Source organism: Lutzomyia longipalpis, chromosome 1, assembly GCF_024334085.1.
Source record: "Lutzomyia longipalpis isolate SR_M1_2022 chromosome 1, ASM2433408v1".
Classification (NCBI taxonomy): domain Eukaryota; kingdom Metazoa; phylum Arthropoda; class Insecta; order Diptera; family Psychodidae; genus Lutzomyia; species Lutzomyia longipalpis.
Window position 1 is genome coordinate 15,472,064 of NC_074707.1, and position 25,356 is coordinate 15,497,419.

The 25,356-nt window shown below is 34.7% G+C and overlaps 6 protein-coding genes across 7 annotated transcripts in view; 4 read left to right on the forward strand and 2 right to left on the reverse strand.

Moving 5' to 3' along the window:
* Positions 1-19,298, forward strand: part of LOC129792850 (40S ribosomal protein S25) — a 137,947-nt gene extending 118,649 nt beyond the window's left edge. The window contains exons 1-2 of one of the 2 annotated variants that reach the window (XM_055832232.1): positions 18,429-18,498; positions 18,871-19,298. In XM_055832232.1, coding sequence (XP_055688207.1) covers positions 18,496-18,498; positions 18,871-19,227 — 360 coding nt within the window. In that variant the 5' untranslated portion in view covers positions 18,429-18,495 and the 3' untranslated portion in view covers positions 19,228-19,298. Of the gene's footprint in view, positions 1-18,428; positions 18,499-18,870 lie in introns of those variants that run through there. The other variant, XM_055832240.1, reaches the window with a different exon arrangement.
* The window catches only part of LOC129792167 (alkaline phosphatase-like), a 531,254-nt gene that overhangs the window by 154,037 nt on the left and 351,861 nt on the right, over positions 1-25,356 (forward strand). The gene's annotated exons all lie outside the window — the stretch shown is intronic.
* Positions 1,048-4,674, forward strand: LOC129791946 (beta-galactosidase-like). Its single transcript, XM_055830630.1, has 4 exons — positions 1,048-1,102; positions 1,420-1,522; positions 2,675-2,977; positions 3,047-4,674. Coding segments are annotated over exons 1-4 (1,944 nt in total). The 5' UTR covers positions 1,048-1,100; the 3' UTR covers positions 4,583-4,674.
* On the forward strand, positions 7,752-15,389 carry LOC129792061 (beta-galactosidase-like). Its single transcript, XM_055830774.1, has 4 exons — positions 7,752-8,188; positions 8,278-8,495; positions 9,789-10,058; positions 14,119-15,389. The coding sequence occupies exons 1-4, from the start codon at positions 7,908-7,910 to the stop codon at positions 15,321-15,323; spliced, it is 1,974 nt and encodes a 657-aa protein (XP_055686749.1). The 5' UTR covers positions 7,752-7,907; the 3' UTR covers positions 15,324-15,389.
* On the reverse strand, positions 15,314-18,309 carry LOC129792685 (uncharacterized). Its single transcript, XM_055832004.1, has 4 exons — positions 18,045-18,309; positions 17,840-17,980; positions 17,504-17,741; positions 15,314-15,677 (listed from the first exon to the last, which is right to left on the reverse strand). The coding sequence occupies exons 1-4, from the start codon at positions 18,197-18,199 to the stop codon at positions 15,483-15,485; spliced, it is 729 nt and encodes a 242-aa protein (XP_055687979.1). The 5' UTR covers positions 18,200-18,309; the 3' UTR covers positions 15,314-15,482.
* LOC129786944 (nephrin-like) overlaps positions 21,109-25,356 on the reverse strand; it is a 42,103-nt gene continuing 37,855 nt past the window's right edge. Inside the window, exon 8 of the mRNA XM_055822211.1 lies at positions 21,109-23,585. Within this exon, the coding sequence (XP_055678186.1) occupies positions 23,193-23,585 (393 nt within the window). The 3' untranslated portion in view covers positions 21,109-23,192. The remainder of the gene's footprint in view (positions 23,586-25,356) is intronic.

Below are 25,356 nucleotides of genomic sequence, written 5' to 3' on the forward strand. Positions count from 1 at the left end.
TAAAAACCGCCTGGTATCAGTAGTCTCTGTACCAAATTTCATCACGATCGGACCAACGGTGTAGAAATGCATAGCTGAACAGACACCATATTTTAGAGAGACCTTTCTTTATTATATAGATGAGCCACACAAAATATCCAACAGATATTTCAAAGGGAAAAAGTGAATTTCACACAACATTTTTGGCGCAAAATTCAAAAAGTAGTCAAAAAAGCGTGATTTTTATATGGGGGCTATATGAAGGGGGGCTCTGGGGGGAAAATGAATGTCGTTGGTAAAAACCGCCTGGTATCAGTAATCTCTGTACCAAATTTCATCACGATCGGTGTAGAAATGCATAGCTGAACAGACACCATATTTTAGAGAGACCTTTCTTTATTGTATAGATGGGCTACGCAAAAACCTCCAACAGATATTGCAAAGGGAAAAAGTGAATTTCACACAACATTTATGGCGCCGAATTCAAAAAGTAGTCAAAAAAGCGTGATTTTTATATGGGGGCTATGTGAAGGGGGGCTCTGGGGGGAAAATGAATGCCGTTGGTAAAAACCGCCTGGTATCAGTAGTCTCTGTACCAAATTTCATCACGATCGGACCAACGGTGTAGAAATGCATAGCTGAACAGACACCATATTTTAGAGAGACCTTTCTTTATTATATAGATTAATTACATGATTAATTGATTTTTATTTTAGAGAATAATTTTTTTATAACAAATACTCGAGCACTACATGCGAGTATTTTTTCCCCACAGTGCATTTTAGTGTTAACGAAATATGTAGAGCTTGCGCAAAAGCTCAACTTCATCGAGAGCTTTATCGACATACATTTTTCAAACTCTCAATGAACCCAACGAACAACGGGCTGGGAAAATATGCTAACATGCATACCACAGTCGGCGCGTATCAATTAAAACCCATTTTTCATTTATGGCTCATCCTAGAGAAGCCCACTATCAGTTTCAAGTGGGTCCCATTAATCTAATCACATCTGATAATTCGATATTTTGCCTATTATATTCTCAAGCTTCATCAGATAATTGCTCAGTTTGCGTTCAATACTCGTCAAAAGGTGTTCAGTTGGATTTCTTCGTCTTCACCATGTAAGTCTTTTAATTTATTATTCTTACCTTTGGTGCATTTGCATTCGATCAATGCCTTGTGCCAAATACATTGCATTTCATCTCAAAACTCTACACTACAGCACTACTGTAAGTATTCAGGAGCTTTTATCACCTTCGCTGTGTGTACAGGTAGGAATTTCTTAGGAGTGGCAATGCAGGAGCATATTTCAAAGACTTCTCATTCATTTTGTGAAATAAATTATCCAATAAATCTTATCTCTGCTTCATCGATAAGATGGGAATTATTCTTTTCTTCTATCAGATCTCAATAAATGTGTTTTTCTTCCAATCTTCAGGCAGATGACACTCAAGACGTACATCTTGGCTGGCATTGTGGGGCTTGTGGTTGTGGGAGCCGTAACCGCAGGAATTGTTATCGCCGTCACGGGAGACGATGAAGTATGTATTACAGATATAATAAATATTTTGTATATAATTGTATATATTTAGTTGTGACTCCCGCAAAGCAAAAAAAAAAGTATGATAAGGAGTGAAAGTAAGATCGTGTAGCTCGTCAGACATTGATAGCACGCTGTCTCCACTACACAGCTACACTTCACGGAAATGGAGTTGAATAGTTAGATAAGAGAGAAAAAATAATTTTTTATTCTTTGACTTACGTTCTAAACAATTTCTTAAAGTTTGCTGATTTCGTTACAACTAGCGTTCTCTTCGTTCTCTTGTAGTTGTGGGTTTAATGGTTTCTATCGCTTAGATTCAATCTCTTAATCTTTATTAGAAACTTGACAGGAGTTAGGGAAGCAGGACTTTAAAAGCAGGATACTGTTAAAAGTATCCTTAAAACTTTGGCCAGAGCTTTATAAGCGTCTGTCTGCTTTTTTTTAGGAAAAGGCTGATTTTTTATTTAACATTTTCTTTCAATTTTATTCAAAATTCCCTAACTCACATTAAACGCTCATTAACCTGACATTAACCTGATAATCAGCAAAATTGGATGTTTGATAAAATCCAAACTGAGACAAAATTGATAAGTTAAGAAATTTGAATAAATTATGTAAAAATTGTTAAAACCACAAAAGCTATAACTAAAATTGTAAAGATGCGTTTGAACTGTTATAGCACCGTCTGCCTGGCTAACGCTTCATGAAGAACGTAGTCTTATATTTCCTTATCAATTTAATAATCCGTAAAGATTCTTCGATGTGTTTCCTTATTTTGAAGTATTTTTCCAGTCATTTTCATTTGAGCTTGGCAAAATAATTCAAACCAGTTCAATATTTAATATTTTAATTAAATGTTTAAAAAAGTAACGAATTTTTAATCTTATCTTTGTTTCTGCTCAATCTCTACTCAGATATGCTAATAAAATTCTCCATGGGAGTAACGGCTTTTTCTTTCTTCACATGATACTTTAGTTAAACATTATCACTCAACGTGTTTTGACTGCGCGTATTCAGAAAAATGTCTAAAGAATCTAAAGTAAGAGTGTTTTTTGCTTGAATTCTTTTTATTATGTGTAGCATAATAAAATCATAGCTATTGTTAGTCAATCATGTAAGAAATTATTTAAACCTTCTTCAAACATTGCAGAGAACTTTCCGAGTTGGGGAGACAGACTTTGAGATGGATGGAAGAAAATTCCAATATGTTGCTGGATCATTCCACTATTTTCGTGCCTTTAGAGATACGTGGAAGGATAAGTTGACTGTTATGAAGTCAGCAGGGCTCAACGTGATCGACACTTATGTTGAATGGGCCACTCATCAGCCTGAGCCTAATATCTACGAGTGGGAGGAGTTTGCTGATTTGCCATATTTCTTGGACCTCTGTCAAGAACTTGGTCTCTATGTTATTCTAAGGCCCGGTCCCTATATTTGTGCCGAAAGGGACAATGTATGTTTTTACTTTCAAGATCTAGCTCAGGATTTACAGGTCCTTAATTCATAACTTATTATGTTTCAGGGAGGTCTTCCTTATTGGCTCTTTTCCCAATATCCCGGTATTCGTGTTAGAACCAGTGATCCTAACTACCTAGCAGCCGTTAGTACCTGGTATGAAGTCCTGTTTGCAAAAATTGATCCCTACCTTTACGGCAAAGGTGGAAATATCATCATGGTTCAAGTGGAAAATGAATACGGAGTTTTCCCAGCTTGTGACAAGAACTACATGTCCTGGTTAAAGAATGAAACTGAAAAGTATGTAGGAGACAGTGCAGTCCTGTTCACCGTTGACATTCCAAACGAGCATTTTGAATGTGGAATAACTGAAGGAGCTTTCGTAACGACGGATTTTGGAATTGATCGAATTGATGAGATTGAATCAATTTGGGCATTGGTGCGGAGGCATCAACCAACAGGACCTCTCGTTAACTCCGAATTCTATCCTGGCTGGCTGACGCACTGGCAGGAAGACAATCAACGTCGTGATGGCGATGAAGTGGCTAATGTCCTGCGTCGTATGCTCCAGGATGGAGCCAGTGTTAACTTCTACATGTACTTCGGAGGAACAAACTTCGGGTTTACAGCGGGTGCTAATGATTGGGGTATTGGAACCTATGAAGCTGATCTCACAAGCTACGACTACGACGCCCCAATGGACGAAGCAGGAAATCCAACAATGAAACTCTTAAAAATTAGAAATGTCATCGGGGAGTTCTTTACACTCCCTACAACGCCTGTTCCTGAAGCTAAAGTCGGTCGTGCCTATCCAGACATAGCTCTTCATCCTGTTGCTAAGTTGTTTTCACCAGAAGGACAGTTTTTGATCGAAAACACAAGGGTCGGATCTGAACTGCAAACTTTTGAGAGTTTGCGCCAAATGTCTGGTTTAGTTCTCTATGAAACTAACTTGCCTAAAATTTGGATAGATCCAACAGTTTTGACGATTAATGGGCTAGCAGATCGTGCCCTTGTCTATCAAGATGATCTCCTTGTTGGATGCTTATCGCGTGGGAATGCTGTTAACAAGTTACCTTTAAATCCGGGTTCAGGATCACGTCTAAAGATCCTAGTTGAAAATCAAGGAAGAGTTAACTTCAACAAACTGGACGACATTAAAGGTATCCTGGATAACGTAACGATTCAACAGCGTCAAGGAGAACTGGAAGAGCTGAGAACGTGGGATATATCAGGATATCCTCTTACAAATAGAGCTTCCATGAATGAATTTATTCAAAACGTTCGGACCAATACAGTTGCCCTGCCTAACAAAAATGGCGTTCTAACGGACGGACCTGTGTTCTTCTTGGGAACCCTCACGGTAACAGCTGACAATATCGGAGATACCTACTTAGATACAACATCCTGGGGGAAAGGAGTTCTCTACGTCAATGGTTTCAATCTTGGACGCTACTGGCCTGTTGTAGGTCCACAAATAACCCTCTATATCCCAGAATCATTACTCAGAGTGGGTGCTAATACAATCATGATGTTGGAATACCAGAAGGCGCCTATACCAACTATGGTATCCTTTAAAAGTTATTCCCTACTGGATGGATAAATCCTAACGCTTCTTCATTGCATTTATAACCACTTTAATTCATTCCAGTTATGAATAAAAACTATGTGGACTTTTTTTTCCATATAAACATATATTTTTGGCAATATATACTGTGACCTATTAGTCTATTGTTGTCTGAAGTTTGGCAAGGAAAGGAATTTTTCAGGGAGGAAATTTTGGATGCTCTTGGACTTGGCAGTAGTTATGAATATTTTATTGGACTGACTTGACCTGACCTACTCGTTGTGTCTGAAATTCCAATATTTTCTCTCACTATTTTTTTTATTAGTGTGAGTTCTCATTTTTATATGATGCAAATATGCGATAACATTAGGTCTTACACTTCTGATACCAACATTACATTCATTGCGCATCTAATGTATTAAATATTGATTATTAATTGATCGAATATGAGCTGAAAAGGTTCTAAAGGAATTAGAGAAATAAATCAAAAGCAATAGCGGTAAATTTTACTTTAAAAAAATATTTTCTTCCATCTCTATTAATTAGTTGGTGTTCCACTTCGTGGCCAACACCAAGTATTGTAATCGTTGGATTTTCCGACCACCTCAGATCGGGCTCAAACTTGGTATGAGCTCGTTTTAGACATCCCACATTACGAAAATGGTGGTGGAAAAATTTTGTTCCGGCCGGCCTGCCGGCTGTCCTGCCGGCCGTCCTGCCGGCCGGTCGCCCAAACTTTGTCTTGTAGCTCGCGAACGGTAACAAATAGAGACTTCGGGTTTGAAGTTTTCTATAGAAATGTGGGTGTAAAATTTCATTTTCTCGCATTTTCAAAATCCAAGATGGCCGCCATCCGCCATTTTGAACTACTGTAAACCACTTCCCTTATAGCTAGAGGTCTGAAATTTTAGTATGTTATAGAGCGCAGTGAGACGTTTTCATCGATAATTCATACTTGAAAATCAGTCAAGCCGTTTAGCAAATATGGCGGCCTAAAGCAAAAAGTGTTTTTTCGATATATCTCGAGAACGGCTTGACCGATTTTGACCATCTTGGTATCAAATAAAAGGTATTGAGAAGCCCTACAACTGCCTAGAAAATTTCAAGTTCTAAAAATGACCACAAGAGGCGCTAAAATCAAAAACAAAAATTGCCTAACTTTAAGGGACAATATCTTCGAATCCCCATTATCGATTTCTTTTAAATTTTGATATGTTGTAGCCTGACTCAATATCTTTCACCAGTCCGAAAATGAAGAAAATCTATGTCGCCGTTTAGAAGATATAGCCATTTTAAAAATTCTTGAATTTGAAAAGTTCTAAGAACCATATCTCTTGAACGGCTTGTCCGATTTTGCTCAACTTGGTATCAAATTAAAGCTTTTGCAATACCCTACAACTTTCTAGAACATCAGAAACCTCTAGAACCATTTCTTGAGGACGAAAAATGCGAAAAACTGTTTTGGTAAAACAAAAAGCCGCCATTTTGTGTTCTAGAGGTGACCTTGAAAATTATTGAAATTTATGTCAATTTATAGCCTGTTTTAATACCTTTCCAAAACTAATCAAGAAATTTCTGTAGGTCTTATAGAACAAGAGATATGACCATTTTCATCCATCAAATTTCCGAATTTTACAAAAAAATCAAATTTGTCTACTAATTCTGCTCACAAATTGCATTACAACGCATAAACAAACTTCTACACGTTGTGGGACACCAACTCTTATAACTGGACGCGTTATGATTGACTTTCCTTCACAAAGTTCACAAATTAATATGCAAAAATTTTCGCGATTGATCGTTAGATTTATCATATTCAGCATGTGGGATGATTTGTAGAAGAAAAAAAAATAGAGACAAAAAGCAAAAGGTTTTATGGATATGCTCACCTTTGGGCCTGAGATTAGCTTTTTAGTGAATTTAATTTGCATTGATGGCTTGAGAAGAAAAGTAAACTCATAAAATGTTAAAAATTTACGTTAAAATCTAAAAATGGTTTTTTCCAATATTTGTTAATTCTATAATCTTAATTATTTTATTGTGACTTTATTTGTGATTTAATAAGATTTTCTTTATATGAAAATGCTAAGTTTTCGTCACGCCTTTTTAATGCTTTCGCGTCCACGTGAAACATTGAAACATGCGCTCTTTTTATCACAATATTAATTCTGTAAATGCTTTTAGAAGACTTTTCTGGGCCAGAACGTCTTCTTTGGCCTCTATTGTGTGAATCTGATGCATTCCTAATATTGAAAAATCATTAAATTTTTGAAAAATTAGGAAAATAAAATGTTTCACGTTTCGGTCTACGTATGACCCAAAGAACGCGAAAGAGTTAAGCTTGAACTCCTTTTAATGTTCCAAAAAATTAGTTAATATGTTAGGTCATCTATTTTCCCAGTTAATCTCCCCCTGATACGTAGTAAGTAATTATTTGGCCGTGAAATAATCGGTTTTTTACCAAAGAATTCCGTTTATAAAAAAAAACAATAAAAATCTGCAAAAGAGAGTTAGAAAACAATTACTCAAAGGAAATAATTAAACTGTTTAATCATTTTATTTTCAGAAAATCGTTCTGAAGAAACTGGAAGGAAACTGCTTAAAAACCGTTTTTACGATTAAATTGTTTTTAATAGGGTAAAACGGAGTAGTATTTGGTAGTTTTTGGAATATATCAGACATTTCCATTAATTTTTCCTTTATTTATTAATAGTTTTTCTTAATGAACAATTTAGATTTATTCGTCATAAATAAAAAAATAAATAAATAATGAAAAATTAAATATAAGTGGGGCGTGTTTATGTGTTTTCTTTAGTTATTAATTAGCCATGGACTTCCCCAATATTTTCCGTGTTATCTTAGCTTAATCAGTATAGAAAGCTTTTTCTTATGTTTATGTTTATGAAACATTTTTTAAAACCTTTAAAAATCTCAAATTAAATAAACTCGGAATTTAAACTTTAAAAAAATTCTAAAAATAATTTTAGATCGTTTTCTATACTAACAGAACGTCTTTTGCAAGTATCAGCGAAAACCACCGCCGTCGCAAGTAATTTATCATATTGAACAAATACTGCGAAATTCGTTTCTTAATTGATTCCCATGGAATATTTTTGGTTGATGCTCAATTCTAATACTCTGCAGATGGTTCTTTACTTTTATATCTGACTTGAGAATATAAATGTATGTTGTACAACTCTAAAGTGGGAGCATTAAACTTTTCTGCTGTGTATGGCATATTTCAGAAAGCACCGACTCATTTGAGTGTGAGCACTCAGACCGACAAGTTCATTAGTTATTGGCATTCTCAAGAGTGGTTTTGACGATTTTTTTTTTCATTAAGTTGCTCGATAAATACAAAATGTTAAAAATATTTGAATTTTTCGTAATTTTACTGTATTTTGGTGCTCTTTCTGTGAATTCTCAATTAATTCTTGAATCAAATGTTCAAAGGGCAGTTGTGGAGGAAACTTTTTCGCATGGAAGAAAATTTGAAGTTGATTATGAGAATGATACTTTCTTGCTCGATGGAAAACCCTTTCGCTACATTTCTGGGTCCTTTCACTACTTCAGAGCTCCACGTGAAAATTGGCGGCAAAAACTACGCACAATGCGTGCAACTGGGCTGAATGCTGTTAGCACGTAAGTTTTATTGCTTTGTGTTTTGTGTCTTAAAAAAATCACTGAGTTGGATGGAAATAAAGTAAAACAATAAACAAACTCCTCAACAGGTACGTTGAGTGGTCACTTCATAATCCAAAAGACAATGATCAATATGTGTGGAGTGGAATGGCGGATTTGGAGCATTTCTTGGATTTAGCTGTGCAAGAGGATCTCCTGGTTATTCTTCGTCCTGGGCCCTACATCTGTGCTGAAAGGGATATGGGAGGTTTCCCATATTGGCTTCTTACAAAATACCCTAAAATACAGCTAAGAACCTTTGATTCAGGTAAGATGTTGCTTCATTTTCTTAATGGCTCCCATTATTCTTCTTGTGAAATATTAATTTATGACCGGTAATCGATATAAAAATTGATTTTATTAACGAGTATTTTAGACGTTAAAAATGATACGAATTTTTCGGATTAAACTCAAACCTCGTAAGAGCATTTTTTGATTGAGTTAAGATGCTTTAAAAAATACGTTAGTCGTTGTGGAACGTTTTAACCCTTTCGTGTTTATTGGGTCACACGTTAGAATTAGAATTTAGAATTTATTGAATTAAGGGGGGTCTCTTTTGAGAGTTGATGAAATTCAATGTTTTTATTTTTCTTAACGTTTTACTTAAACTTGATTTTCAAATGTTGGTCACATTTGAAGACTTATTATTGAAGAATAAGAAAATCACTTTCCGCCATCTTAGATGCGACGCCATCTTCAGATTTTCTTCAAAACACAAAGGTAGGTTTTTCTCAGGATCTACTGGACGGATTTTGATGGGGTAAAAAGCAAATGAAAGAGGAAATACCAATGCAGGTTTTGATGTACCAGAATTTTGAATTTTTTCTACTCTGGGGCTGAGAAAAGTGGAAAAACGTAAAAAAATCTGAACAAAAGTCACTTACCTCCTTATAGGACTATACAAACATTTTTACATTGAGTATAACGTCTTCTTTAACCTCATTTGCGTAGATCAAACTCATTTCTAACTTGGAAAAACATTTAAAATCATTGCAATTCGGTAAAATTGAATGTTTGCTCTTTGAGTCAATGTGTAATAAGAAGAACGCGAAAGGGTTAATGTAGACGGAAAGAACGCAAAGTTTTCCTAAATATAATTGTTTTCTATGTTAAAAATACATTAAATTAATATAGAATTGATCAATGATGATTTAAATGAGAATTGTCCTCTAAGAGAATCTATAAATTAATATGGCAATGAAAAGAACGAATATTTAAATGTTTCATAGGCTTCTATCATATTTATAAATGGTATATGAGATTGATACTTTTCCTTTAATCTTTAATTTTGCTGCAAACCCATTTAAAATAGAAATCAAAAAATCTATAAACTTTCCACCTTTTCCGTTAATTTAAATTAATTTTCGCTGAATTATTAATTTTTCCACGTCGTTAATACAACAAATAAATAAAATTACGACGAAATACTATAACTACCCTTATTCTATGCCCTATAAATAGCCTTAAGAAGTAATTTATCTAATTGAATCGAAATAACAATCTTATCGCTACACCTACACTTACCTTTTTAACCTATTCATTGCCTTTCCACCTACTACAGATTATCTGAGAGAAGTGGAGAAATGGTATGGGGTACTCATGCCTAAAATGCAACCTTATCTGTACGGCAACGGGGGTCCCATAATAATGGTTCAAGTGGAGAATGAGTACGGGTCATTCAAGGCATGCGACGCTAATTATATGAAGTGGTTGAGAGACGAAACTCTCAAATATATTCAGGATAAGGCGCTCCTCTTCACGACAGACGGACCAGGCATGCTAGCTTGTGGTAGTGTGGAAAATGTCTTTGCTACAATTGATTTTGGACCATGTAAGTAAACTCTTTTTATTTGTTTTTAAGACAAAGATTATTTTGCTCGAATTTGCATTTAACATGCTAACGAGGTCATAGATCTGCTGTACAGGACCTTCATTTTCTAGAATTTGATTAATAAGCCTATAAGAAATATAATTCCTGAAAATAAAATTTTTAGCCCCCATGGGGGCGTCGGTAGACACCGTATGATATATCATACGTTTTACGAAAGGGGGTTGAAAAAATTCAATTTTTTCTCAGTGTTGAAACAAAGATTTTAATTTATTTAAATGCATAAATTACATAATTTATGTTAAAATGAAGTATTCTGGCTACATTTTGGACCAGAATTAATTAATTGATCCAATAGAACTCTAATCCCTGGGTTTCAGAATCAACTCACCGCGTTCTTGTAGAGTTCTAGCTCTAAGAATATAGAGACTGAACTTGTCGTGATTACCACAGTTATCCTCATCGCTAACAGTTGCGTAGCCAGGAAGTAAAATAACCATCTCATGTTGCATGTTTTGCTCTAGGACGGAGACTTCTTGTGAGCATGCTGACAAGTCTCCGGACACAGCCGGATGTGCTATCCTTCTTCATTCTCAGACCTACAAAAATCAAGATTTTCGCTATAATTTTTATATTTCCCGGTGTTAGATACTTTTTAATACTTACGATGTATCTGTTTTAGCACTTCCTGACATTTCTTTTCACTGCAATTTATATTTTCATTCCCAAACTCTAAGATCTTCCCTCACAGAAATAAACTTGAACTTTAACCTAAAAAGTACCTCAATTCAACCAACGTATGATATATCATACGCAGATGTTTATCGCGTAAAATATTAAATAATTTGCGACCGGAGATGGATATTTTGCTTAATTCACAAAGTTTTATTAATAAATAAGAGATTTTGCACAAAATAATACAGAGAAAAAGGAAATTGTCACTTAAAATACACACATTTTGGTTCCCGGACAACTTTGCATTTGGATACACTCAGATTTTTGTCAAAAAATAACATTATTTTATGTTTTTGACACCCAGAAAAATTAATATAAAGAGTTAAGGGTATATAAAAGTGGAAAACACTAACCCGGAAGGAAAATTTTGCGAATTCGCGTCATAAAAATTAATCAAAAATTACCAATTTTGCGTATGATATATCATACAAAAAGTGAGGATGGGTTAATGTAAGGAAAACAACAGAAATTTTGTAAATAAACATTTTTTACCGCCTTTTTTTTGACAAAAACTGAATAAACTTATGACCATTCTTACCTTATTTGCATGCCCTATTTACAATGCCTCGTGTATCGTTATCTTTAACTACTTTCTTTAGGCACTCAGTTTTTTTGTCAAGAAGCATTGATTGTCCATTAGATAATTTAAAGGGAAAACGAAGAAATAAAATATTTTCTGAGAAAATAAAATAAAAAAACTGAAAATCTTTTTATTAGTCAAATTTGTAAAACAAAAAAAAGTTTATTATGAATTTCTTCGCTAAAAATGAAAAAAAAGTAGTAAAAATGAACTTCAAAGCACGATATTCCAATAAAATACGGCATGGAATTATTAACTGCACCAATATTAAATTGTACGTACGGGCAAGTTTCGTAACATTAACAAGAATAATTTTTAAGTTTGCCTGAATAAAGCTAAAATTCACAAAAAATTCATTCAATTCGTTTAACGTTTAACCCATTCGTGTCTGTTGGATAATATGCTGCCACAGACGTGAAACATTTTGTTTTCCTAAATTATATTGCATTTAATTGTTTTTCCAAGTTAGAAATCAGTTGAATTTACATAAATGAGGCTAAAGATATCATTTTGGCCAAATAAATATTTTTTGAAAGCTTCTAAAGAATAGGTAAATAATCGTGATAAAAAGACCGTGTGTTTCAATGTTTCATGCGAAACTTGAAAACATTCGATCTTTTCATCGCGATATTTATTCTATGGATGGTCTCAGACCTCTCAGAAGACATTTCTCGGTTAGAACGTCTTCTTTGGCATCATTTACGTAAACTCAACGCATTTCAAACTTGAAATAAAAAAACAATTAAATTCGTTGAAATTCAAGAAAATATGATGTTTCACCTTTGGATCAACGTATGACGCAAAGAACATGAAAGGATTAATTAATTGATAGATTTTTCGAATTTTCCAAACAAACAATTTACATAGAAGAGTCAAAGGAAAACGTTATAACAAAGAAATGTGTTTTCAGAAAATTTCCTGAATAAAAAGAGCAATGAAAAAATGTTTCAATATTTCAAAGTTTCACGCGGGTGCGAAAGGATTATAATTTTGTAATAAATCAAGAAATTTCTTCGAAATTGGATTCATTCTATTTTATCATTAATTGGATTATTTATAAGATTTTCAAAACCATCAATATTATGTTTCAAGATGGCTGTCAGAGTTAGAAGAAAATATTGATTTATTTTGATATTTATATTTTCTTTTATGAAGACTTACCAATTTTCATTTCAGCAAAAAAATCGCCAAATAAACTTACCAATTTTACCCACATTTATCCAAACATTGCAAATTCTTTGTTTCCAAAAATACTTGAAACATTCGCACTAATGTTTTGTCAATGACGAATTTTTGAAACATTTATTCCATTTTTTTTTAAATTTCCTACATAAACATCTGTTTTATATTCCATTCCTTAATGATTTCTTTGCGAATATCTTTTCAAAAATTGTTAAAAGAAAAAAGAAATGTACTGGTAAGCTGACCAAGCTTACGGGAGCTGTGTTTCTTTCAGTGTACCAATTTTGTGAGAGCAAACTAGAACGCGAATTAATTTAAATACGCGCAAAGTCGGGAAAAGTTGAAAAGTCATACCCTAAGAAATCTTTAGAAGGCTATATCTCGAGAACGGATCCATAGATTTTCATAAATTTTTTTTTGTTTTAAAGGTCTCGAAGTCAGCTATAACATATCGAAAAATGAAAAAAATTTATGTCGCCATTTTCGAAAAATTCGAGTTCGAAATTTTCGAAAACTTTGTTTTCGATTTTAGCGCCTCTTGCGGTCATTTTTCGAAGTTGCAATGTTCTAGACATTTGTAGGGTTTCTCGAAACTTTTCATTTGCGCTTGAGTTGATCAAGATCGGACTTGTAGAACCCGAGATATGACATGCCAACTTTGGAAGGCTATATCTCGAGAACGGATCCATAGATTTTCTTCATTTTTGGCATGAAGCTAGATAATATGGTCAGCTACAACATATGAAAAAATGAAAAAAAATTATGTCGTAGTTTTCGAGATATTCATCGAAAACTCATCGAAAATTTTGTTTTTGATTTTTGGCCCCCTAGCGGTCACTTTTGAAACTTCGGATGTTCTAGAGAGTTGTAGGGCTGGTTGAGAGCTTTCATTTGAGCCTGGGTTGATCAAAATCGGTCAAGCCGTTTTCGAGTTATGGTCGATTTTCGATGAAAAATTGTGGCGGCCATATTGACTAAACGGCTTGACCGATTTTCGAAAATGAGGCATCGTTGGAAAGCTCTTGATGGCCCCTACAACATATCAAAATTTTAGATTTTTAGCTATTACAGGGGCTGAGATATAGCAAAAACAAAATTTTGAGGTTATTCAAAATGATGGACGGGGGGGTGGGGGGGGGTGGATTTGACCTCATAATCGGATTTCTTCAGGTCGATATTTAAACTTTGCCGTTTACCGCAAGTCTCTATCTATCACCGTTCTCTTGTAATTTAAGTTTATAATCCGGCCGGCCGGACGGACGGCCGGCCGGAAAAAAAATTTTTTTTGGCGCATACGTTTTTTGGAATGTGGGGACCCTAATTCGTGCTCATCCCAAGTTTGAGCCCGATCTGACGACTTTCGATTTTGCTCGGTACACAAAAGCTGTGTCTGAAAGAAACACAGCTAAAATCTCAATGGTCCCTAAAGGGTTAAGAGATTAAATTAAAACTCGCTATAAATGGGTTAAAAAATATATTTTGACCCAAAAAGAGTTCTCTAAAGACCCATATCTTCAATTCAAGGGCACAATTAATTGATTAATTAACTTCTTTGTACTTTATCAGCAAAAACCATCTCGGGGTACTGGGAGAAGCTACGGAAATTCCGTCCTAGGGGTCCCCTTGTCAATTCCGAATACTACCCCGGATGGTTGACCCACTGGCAGGAGGGGATGCAGCGCGTTGACACGGAGAAGGTGGTCAAAACCCTCGATGATATGCTCCACGACAATGCCAGCGTGAACTTCTACATGTTCTTCGGCGGGACAAATTTTGGCTTCACAGCTGGTGCCAATAACGGCGGGATTGGCAGCTACCAGGCGGATGTTACTTCCTACGACTACGATGCCCCCATGACTGAAGCCGGAGACGCTACACCGAAACTCTTTGCAATTCGTGACACCATTTCACGGCATGTGGTCATGCCGGGTGTTGCTGTGCCCGATCCCAGCCCAAAGCTCAACTACGGAAAAGTCTACCTAACACCACGACAGAATCTTCTCTCACGACACACCCGCAGAAGCATCTGCCGGGGGTCTGTTGAGTCGCGCACGCCTGTTTCATTTGAGGAATTGGACCAGAATTCCGGTCTTGTGCTCTATGAGCGCGATCTCCCGCCATTACGTCGCGATCCCAGCGCATTGATGATTGAGAAGCTTCACGATCGTGCAATTGTGTACATTGATCGACAATTTGTGGGTATATTGAGTCGAGAGAATAAAATTGATACACTCTCCATCAATTGGGCCAATTGGCCGGGGCAGAAGTTGCAGATATTGGTGGAGAGTCAGGGAAGAATTAATTATGACATTGCCAATGACTTCAAAGGAATTCTCGGCTCGATCACGCTTGATTATTCAATTCTCTTCAACTGGACCATTACGGGGTGTCCGCTGGAGAATATTGAGGACATTGAGGTGCACACGCGGGAGCGGAGCCCCTTCTACCGCGAGAACCTTCTCCGAGAGGGCGCCACAAAGTGCACCGTACGCAATGGACCGGTGTTTTTCCGCGGAGAATTCGCATTGACCCCGGAGCAACTGATGGACACCTACTTGGATCCCACAGGATGGGGCAAAGGGGTGGCATTCCTCAATGGCGTCAATTTAGGCAGATACTGGCCAACTGTTGGCCCCCAGATCACCCTCTACGTGCCCAAGGAATTCCTCCTTGCGGGCACAAACAGCCTCATCCTGCTGGAATATGAACGCTGCCCCGAAGAGAGGAGCATTGAATTGGTGGCAACGCCAAAACTCGATGGTTATCAATGAGAGAGCAAAAATGTATTGAAAATAAATTTAAATATTAGAAAATATATCAGCTCATCAATTACACAGCATCGTGCCAATTTTCTCTTCCTTCCAAGAAGTTCACTCTAAAGGCATTCAGTTCATTGTTTTTGGCTTTTCTTTTTTTTTCTCTACTACAACTCACCATCCCTCACCAGGTGCAGTGGTGGGTTGATTATCCAGGAATGGCTGAAGGTACTCTGTTAATTTTGCCAAATTCGTCTTTGTAGACAATTTGTACACTAAATAGCCCCCAAGGAGGATCCCAACTACACCACCGAGAGTCCTCAAATGCTTTGCGGATTTTCTCTTTGGCGCAATCTTTCTTTCGTGATCCTGTAAATTGAATGAAAATCATTCTTTTAGGATTTTTGAACGGGATTAAGGGCTTCTCAGTTAAGTGGCGTAAAGGAAGAGTTTAGGGGTGTTTAAGTACGTTAAACGTAAGAAAAGAAACGTTAAAAATTTAAAAAAAAAAAACGAAAATATTAGTAAAGCGTAACGTAGAAAAAGAAATGTCAAATGTTAGAAAAAAAAGTTAAATAAGAGAAAACGAACGTCAAACGTTAAGAAAATAAGCGACAAAACATTTTTTAAAAAATACAAAATATTAAACGTTAGAAAACAGGCCCTGTACACGGTCTACTTGGTTTTGAAGTTGAAGAGCAAAAATGGCTCACTTTTTGTATGGGAATTTTTCGCCTTTGGTAATAAAATTTTAATTTTTTGACATTTAGAATTCTGATCGCACGCTGAGAATCTGTCATTTTGTAGGTTATTAGTTGTAGAATTTAATGGTACAAACGGATTTGAGATTGATGCTGTCAGTAAAAAAGCGCAGTCCAACTTCATTTTTTACCAAAGAATTCCATACAAAAATTGAGTCGCGTACACGGCCTGTTGGAAAATAAATGTCTAGCGTCACACCGAAAACATCAACCGAAAAAAAAAACAAACGTCAAACGACAGGAAAAGAAATATGAAACTTTAACGGAGAAATGTCAAAACTTGGAAAAGAAACGTTATAAAACAAACGTCAAATCTTTTAACATAAACGTCAAACGTTTTAACATGAACATCGAACGTTAAAAAACAAAATGACAAAGAGAAAGAAAGTGAAGAAAAATGTTCGAAAAATGGAATGACAAACCACAGGAAAAGAACATCAAGTGATAAATAAAAGACGTCAAGCGTTAGAAATTATTTAGTGAACGTTAGAAGTTCAATATCAAATGTCAAGAAAAATATACATATATATAAAAGAGACATTTAACGTTAGAAAAGAAATGACAAACGTTTTAAAAGCTAAGAAAGAAACATTTCAGAGAAGAAACATCAAACGTTAAAGAAAACGTCAACCGTTAGAAATTATTTATTGATCATTAGAAGTTTAATATCAAAAGTAAGGTTAAGAAATATGAAAGAAACATTTAACGTTATAAAAAGAAGTGTCAAATGTTTTAAAAGTAAAGGAAGGACTTATTTTTCTTCTTCTTATAATTTTGCAGGGCCGGACGTCATTTCGACATCCACAAAACCTAAAAGGAAGGACTTAGAAAAGAAACATTTCAGAGAAGAAACATCAAACGTTAGAACAAAAGTGTCAGGAACAGAAAAGGAAGGAAAATATTAGAACGGAGAAACGTTAAGTCGCAGAAAAAATGTCAAATGAAAAAGGCAAATGAAATTTTAGAAATTATATGTTAAACGTCAGAAGATTAACGTAAAAGTCGGGATTAAATGTCAAATAAAAGAAAAAAAAAATACATTTTACTTTAGAAAAGGAACTACAAATAAGAAAAAAAAAACTGGAAAAACGTTAAAATATTAGAAATAAATCCGCAATCATTAAAAAATTATCGATCGTTGAGAAAAGAAACGTCAGACGTTAGAAATGAAATGTCAAACTATAAAATCAACGTCAAATGTCAGGAAAAAATGTGACGAACTACAAAACAAACCATGAAACATTTGAAAAGAAACGACAAATGCTTTAAAAGTGACAGGAGTTTAAAAAGAAAGAACTAGTCTGAGAAGAAACGTCAAACGTTAGGAAGGAACCGTCAAACACTACAAATTGTCAAAAAATTGCTAATATTTAGCTTATATCAATACATGGTATGCTATTTAAGTAAAAAAGAACAAAATCTTTGTAAACTTACCTCCTGCATCCTCCTGAGATCTGTATCAAGGTCAGTGGCAATTTTGGTAATTTGATTGAGTGTCCTGATGACGTAGGATGAGGCAAATGCATGATCTCCAATGGGAATGTCACAGGGATTTTCCACATAAAGCTTCCAGTGTGATGCCTCCATGGATGCATGGATCGTATGCAGGTGGGCTATCATGTTCTTCATTGTCATCGTGTTGTGGGAATCACGATCAATTTCTTCCAACAGTCTGTAAAAACAAGAGAAAAACCCGCCAAAATTAACATCCCCGGAAAGCCTGACCTTCCAGCTTAGACCAAGACTGGAATGATTAGCCTGGAAACTAACTCATCATATCCAGGTACTTGATTTGGCTGATTTGCAAAGTCTTTTAGCATCTCAGCACGAATCTCCTTGTCAGTCACTCCGAGAATTTCCAAATCTTCATCTGTGAGGAGGGAGAGATTTCTCAGATTTATGTCATGGTTCCTGCAAGCAGTGGAAGCAAACAGTGAGCATTCAGCCAATTTGCCGGCAGTACCGTAAGACTAACAGAAATGTTGTAACAAGAGATTCCTGGCCAAATCCTTCCATCAATGCCTGCAAACCATATCGATTGGACTTTCGCACTTCTTCTTCATTGATTATTGCATAATCCACAGCAGCCCCATCATCCTCGATTGCCTTCAAGTTTCTCTCTACCTCCATTTGGGCGAATCACGGAAAATTCAGACGGAAAATTAAATTTTTTCACAACAAAACAAAATTTTGCGAAAATTTTTGACAATTACACGGCGCTTTTAAATTGTGCACTATGAAGTTGGCTGTTTATCACTTACATGAAACAATTATCACGAGAAACACTGGATTTTCCATGAAACATACGTAGATTTCTTCGTGAAACACCGTTGAAATAAGACCTTGCTGTGTGAAACTTTTGTTTCCTGAGATGTTTCAGGGGAAATGTTTCATGTCCATTTCTCTTTTGCGTGAAAACATACAAGATGGTGAGTGAATTTTATTTTGTCGCTAATTTTCTCGAAATTCTTCACAAATACCTCGCAAAATCTTTAAAAAGTGTTGTGAATAAGAAATTTAATGCGTCGGCAATGGAAATTTTGTGGAGAACACCGTGAATGTTTAGGGAATCAATGAGAAAATTCATTCATAAATATGCGTTGTTGCTTTCACGTGTTATGGGCAGTTTTCCTCGTGTTTTTCCTCATTAATTTCCCCAAAGATGAATAAGAAAAGCTATTAAATGAGTAAATAGTGATGGATTGTGAAGAATTTTATTAAAATAACTCAAAAAATCCAAAAGAACTCCAAAGAAATTCATTGAGAGTGAAAATCTAACCTCACTTTTTTCAATTTTGCAGCCACCTAAGAAGGATTCCAAATCAACGGCGAAGCAGCCCCAGAAGACACAGAAGAAGAAGGAGGGGTCTGGCGGTGGCAAGGCCAAGAAGAAGAAGTGGTCAAAAGGAAAAGTTCGCGATAAGCTGAACAATCAGGTTCTCTTCGATAAGGCCACATACGACAAATTCCTCAAGGAAGTTCCCCACTGGAAGCTAATCACTCCCTCCGTGGTGTCTGAGCGTCTCAAGGTGCGCGGTTCGCTGGCGAAGCAGGCCCTCAATGAGCTTCGTGAGAATGGTCAGATTAAGCTGGTCGTGAAGCACCACTCGCAGCTCATCTACACGAGGACGACCAAGGGTGATGACATCGTTGCCTAAATTGTTTCCGGAAACTGTCTTGTAGACTGTTTTGGGTGGCAATAAAGGGATGAAAATGTGAGGAAAATTTATTTGTTGTTTTTTCTTTGGTTTTTCCTCAATTTTCTTTGGCTTCTGGTTGATGAATTCCATAAAAAAAAACTTTAGAAAATTTCAAGTTAATTTAGGGGAAAAATGGGTAATATGAGATGGTATATTAACAAAATTATGAGCAGTCTACTAATTTTTCAGAAAATGAATTAGATTTTTATCTGCCGATGAAATACTTATATGCCAAAAAAAAGTGCTCAAACATTTTTTTAAGAGAAAAATTTCACTGAAAATTTTCCTTTGCTGTATTGTCATAAATATGAAAAAATAAAGACTAACGAGGTAAATTGTCGCTTCGCTCTAATTTACCTCACCCCGCTTCGCTAGGATTTGTTGCGCTTCGCGCAAATAGATGGAGAATATAATTGAGATGAAAAAAGTCCAATAGAAAATGAATGCCGTTGGTAAAAACCGCCTGGTATCAGTAGTCTCTGTACCAAATTTCATCACGATCGGACCAACGGTGTAGAAATGCATAGATGAACAGACACGAAATCCTTTAATTATTATATAGAAGATAGATAGCTTATTTAACAAAAATGGATTTTTTAAAAAAATATTTGGTAAGCCTTCCGTTGGCCATTAGAACCGCCTCCACCCTTTGTGGCATGCTTTCAATACATTTCCGGACAGCTTCTTTCAACTCCGGGGAGTTCTCCCAGACATCCCTGATGTTCTGTTTCAGCGTGGTGAGAGTGGAATTGTCTCTCTTGTAGACTTTCGCCTTAAGGACAGTCCAGATATTTTCTATGGAATTGCAATCCGGAGATTTGCCGGCTCATGGCAGAATATTTATTTTATTCTTTTGTGAAAAAATCTTGGCAACTTTTTGCCTTATGGCAAGGTGCCCCGTCCTCCAACAATAACCCCATGAACCTCAATCGGTTAAGAAAATGCGCCCGTACAAGCCTAATCAAAGCTTTTTGGTAAGAATCGCGTTTTCATTGTTTTTTCTCACTTGCTCTATATATTGTGTCACGCTGTCACTGTCAAAAAAAAACGCGATTTCTATGTTTAATAACCGCATTTCTTGTTTTAGTTTCATTATTCAACAATACTTAAATAGCACACTAATTTAAAAGCTCATATTAGTGAGAATATTACCTAAAACGTGAGAAAACCTCACTTTCAAGATATTTTTTATGTTAAAAAAATATATTATCTAAGTATTAAGAGTGCGAGATTTGTGTACCAATTAAAACTTATTTTTTCAATAAAAAAAATGCAAAAAATAGGAAAAAAGTTAACTTTAAGAAATTTAAAGTAATTTAAGAGTAATTAAACATCCTTTTTAAAATAAAAATTGGAACGTCCCGTCTTACTCTTAAGGGTGTCCCGGGACAATCGCGGACATTCTTATGGTAACTGTCTGCATAAATGTCCCAGGATGTCCCGGGGAAAAGTCCCGAATTGCAGCCGGGACACTAGGGACTTTTGTGGTGCTGGGTAAGTTCATAAGTTGATCAAAATCGGTCAAGGCGTAGTCAATTTAGTAGACGCAGGCAGAAAAAGTTATTTTCTCTTCAATTATCCCTTAAAAATCAACCTCTAATCCGATTTTGGTCACCCTAGCAGATTTACAAAGAGGATGAATGTAGCTTTCAATGAAAATATTTTATAGAAAAAAATGTTCAGACATTTTTTTTTTTAATTTTTCCAAGCAAAATATTTTATTTGCAGGCCTTTGCATTATTTTAGTCGGACTGAGGTATGTTATTTTTATCAATATACTTTACCAATTCAGCCATGCCAACACGTTCACAATCATCCCGAATTTTAATAATAAAAATCTTTATTTAAAAAAAGAAATGACAGTGCATTTTATCAATTAATATAATTTTCATAAATTTTTTTCCTTAATTTATTTAGGAGTTATGATTTTTTTTTACATATTTTTACACGTTTAAATTCATTTAAATACAAAAATTTATCTAAGTTGCTTTTTCATTTCCATTTTACTTTTCAATCCTCTGTCTCCAAAGTCACATACTTTTTTTTTGCAAACATTGAATATAGGTTTACAATTTGATAGATTTTTCTTGTTTTTTGTTCTTTAATGTCTTGAGAAATATATTGTTAATTTGGTGTTTTTTTTTCATTAATCCCATACTTGATTTTTTTTGTCTAAATGTATTCGCTTCCAAAAACATCTGTTTATTTATTCACATTCACACGATTTTTCTCTCAAAATGTTAAAATAAAATTCTTTATTCTTTTTTTTACAGGGTGTGTACAATTTAAGGGTATAAACTTTTTCTATTTATTACTTTCTGAGCTTTTTTTTTTTAAATGTTTTTTTGTGACCATTACATAATTCATGATTTCTTTGTATGTCGACTTTACATAAAAGAAAAACGAAAAATTCTGAAGCTAAAATATCCACAAAACAATTTCAACGAATATTTTATTTAAAATCCTTTGAAAAATTAAAAAAAAAACAAACATTTTACGATAAATCTTTTAATGTTCAATGCAGTTTAATTGATTTATTTAATGGACAATTTTGGCGGCATTTAAAAAATAATTAAGTTATTAATTTATTCATTTTATTAACACAATAAAATGCACTCCCTCTGCCAATTAATTTGTGAAAATATTTAATTTGCCATAATTCAGGAATTTTATACAAAGAAATTTGATGAAATTGCATTAAATAATGTCTGAATATATAAATAAATTCTATGGATAAATGGGTGGTAGAGGGAGGTGGTTGTGGGTGTACTAAAAATCACACCCAATCGTTTGATTAAATTTAATTTACAAGCGCGGTAAACTTGAGAAAAAATGAAATTTTAGGTAATTAATTAACCCAATTAACCTAATTTTTTTTTAAAACTAATAATTGATTAATTTTCAAAATGAAAGAAACTAAATAGCTTAGTCTAAAACTAATTTTTTAACACCATTAAAAAAAGATTTGTAAGAAATTGGGTTCTTAAAAATAAATTTAAATCTCTTCTAATTATTTTTCCACGGGACTTTTTGAGTTTTTAGATCGTTTATCGATTGGGAAGACGGTTTAATAAAAATAAATAAATAAAGAAAAAAAATTAACTTTAATATTTTCTTTGTATTTTTATTTAAAAGTTCTAAATTCAAAATCTAACAAAACTTTATTACAATGGTCACCTGTAGGACTAAAGGAAAATCACCTGTTGGCTATCTTTTACCTAACAAAAGATTAATTAAAACCAAGAAACGAGCATTTTCTTGGTTTAAAACAATCGTTTAAAAAATATCCATTTTAACCACATACAGGATTGTAATGACTTTTTTTCTTTGTTATTGTATTGCTGCAAATTCCATCCAAAAGAACTCTTGAGAGAGTTTTGCTAAAAATGTTGAATGAGTGAAACCTTATGCGATAAATTTATACATTTTCGAAGTTTACAAATTCAATGAAAAATAAATTTATTTTATTCATTTATTTTGGAAGGAATTAGATGATATGAAAAGTAGAGTTGTCGCGTTTTTTATAAAGAGCATAATTTTGCCTCTAATCGTTGTAATGATATAGAGAGTAAAAAATCCTTATTTTTGTTCATTCAGTACAATGAGAAAAAAAGTAGCATTCAGCATCATTTTCTGATGGAACTCAATTTCTCGTGATTTTCTTTTAAACGGTCTCTGAAAGAGTTTTCATTTTTATACACACGCGGAAGGTCCAGCTCATTCTGGAAGACTTCCACAATATAGTTTTCCTTTTTTTGTGTTGAGATTTTTTTTTTCATTTTTAGTGTATGTATAGAAATTATCCTAAAGGCATTGCGCCAGAAAAAAAATTACATTTTACATTGGAGCTATTGTTCCTCCGCGGGTTGTTTTTGGGTGGTGAGAGCCGACGTGGCTCACTGGCGGCGGCCATGGGGTGTGTATTAGACACAGCTCTCCTGTTGCGTGAACACAAGGGGCGTTCGCATCGTGACGATTTCACGTAGGAAGGGTTTTGCCGGGTAGAGCGTCGACGTCTGCGCAACCGCGGCGGTGGATGAGGGTGAGGTGGCCGGCGGCATGGCCGTATTCGCCGGCACCTTGTAGTTGTGGTCAATTTGAGCATAGATGGTGGGTTCGTCGAAGTAATTGTACGCAGGTGGTTTCTTCTGGTTGGGATCCTGTACTGTGGGAACACCCGTTGGTCCCGACTGAAGCTGTTTACTACTCCCAGAACAGAGTAGCCCCGGCGGTGGCCCACCTCCGCCACTGCCGCCGCTGCTTTCTATGTGCTTTGACACGGCCAATGAAAGCTCCGCATAGTGGAGTTCATCTTGCTGTAAAAAAATGCAAAGAAAAATGAAATTAGATATTTTTTTTCTTTGTGAATAAACAGATTTGTAGGATGTTTAGCATCTTTAAAGGTTGGGCAGTTTAGTTTTTTTTTTTTAATTCGGAAGTTAAATTATTTTTACTTTAAAAATCACAAAAATAAATGAAAAATAATTTTTTTTTGAAATGTTACCTTGTTAACGAAAAAACGAGAATTGATTAAAACGAAACGTCAATCTTTAGAAACGTAACGTCTAAGAAACAAGCGTTAAACGTTAGAAAACAAATGTCAAACCTTAGGAAAGTAACATGAAATTTAAATAAAAGAATCGTTAAACGTTAAAAGACAGTTTACTTTGATTGTGAAGCTATCAATAATTTTCAATTGGAATGGAACAGCCTTCAAAACGGCTTAATCTGAATAATTTTTTTTATTTCGACTCCTTAATTATTTCTTTTCAGCAATTTTTAAGGAATTTTCCTTCTCCAAAAACACCGCTTTGAAGAGAACACATTACCCCAGTATCCCCTATGAGTCATTGGATTTTTGCACTTTGATTTTTAAATATTATTTAAATCAATTTTAAGCTTATTTGTGTATCCTACAGTATAAAATAAATCCACACTCGCAGCTTCTTCTATGTTTGAGCCTATTCAAAGGATTTTGAGCTACAAAAAAAAGAGCAAAGATGCTGTTTTCTAAAAGAAACCACCATAATTAAATACTTTAAAACTCCCTAAAACATGTCATGAATATTTGATGACCTTTGTGGAGAGTCTTTTCAAAGTTATTGATTTTTTTCTTGCATAAAATATCATCTAATTTTATTAACCTAATTAATATGAAAATTCCCGATAATTAAAGGCTATAGGGCGGTAATTAATAAAATCTCCGAATCGCTATTTTTCATGGGAAAAAAGGGAAGCAAACACTTTTAATATAAATCTAGACAATTTAGAGAATACTCCAACAATGGGAGGATGTACGTTGAATCTATTGATTTGAGTTGTTTAATTGAAAATAGTTAATTTGTGCTCTTTCATCCACGTTTGAAAAATTCCAGAGGGATGCTTTGGGGTGGAAAACGAAAAAAAATGCTTCAGTGAGTCCGGTAAACTTTCATGTGGGAGACCATTTTCGCCAAACACTTGCCAATAATGATGATTGTGGCTGTCCATTTGGCAAAAAGGACGGCGTAATCCTATGCCACAAAAACCATGCGATTTTGCACGCAGCACAAGCATGGTTTATGCAAATTTTCAAATGAGGCTTGCAAAGGGCGATAACTAGGTCACGAAAGTACAATTACATTTTATTTAGCTTTTACATCTTCTGCTACAGAAAAAAAATATGCATTTATCGATGAGAAGAATTAATGTTTCTAGGCTGGAAAATTCTTTTTATACCTACATATTTAAAGAATTTAGTGAAAAGCAAGTAAATTTAATCGTTAAAATCATCTAAGAATTTATAGATTTAGGATTTTATGAAAAAATCGCTTAATAAGAATATTTTTTTCATAAGACGAGAAAGTTTCAATTTGCTCGTAACTTTGAAAGCTTTAGAGCTTTTCTTGAATAAAAAATCATTAAAAAAATCACCTTTCTTCATATATTTTAGAATTCCTTCAATATTATGAGCTTTCAGGGAGAAATTAATAAAAGTTTGCGAGAAACTACATATAATACATAATTAACTCAATGATCGTACTGATTTTTTTGATCTTTTAAATACATTTTATTCAATTAAAAATGACTCCCGAAGAAGTCACGAAA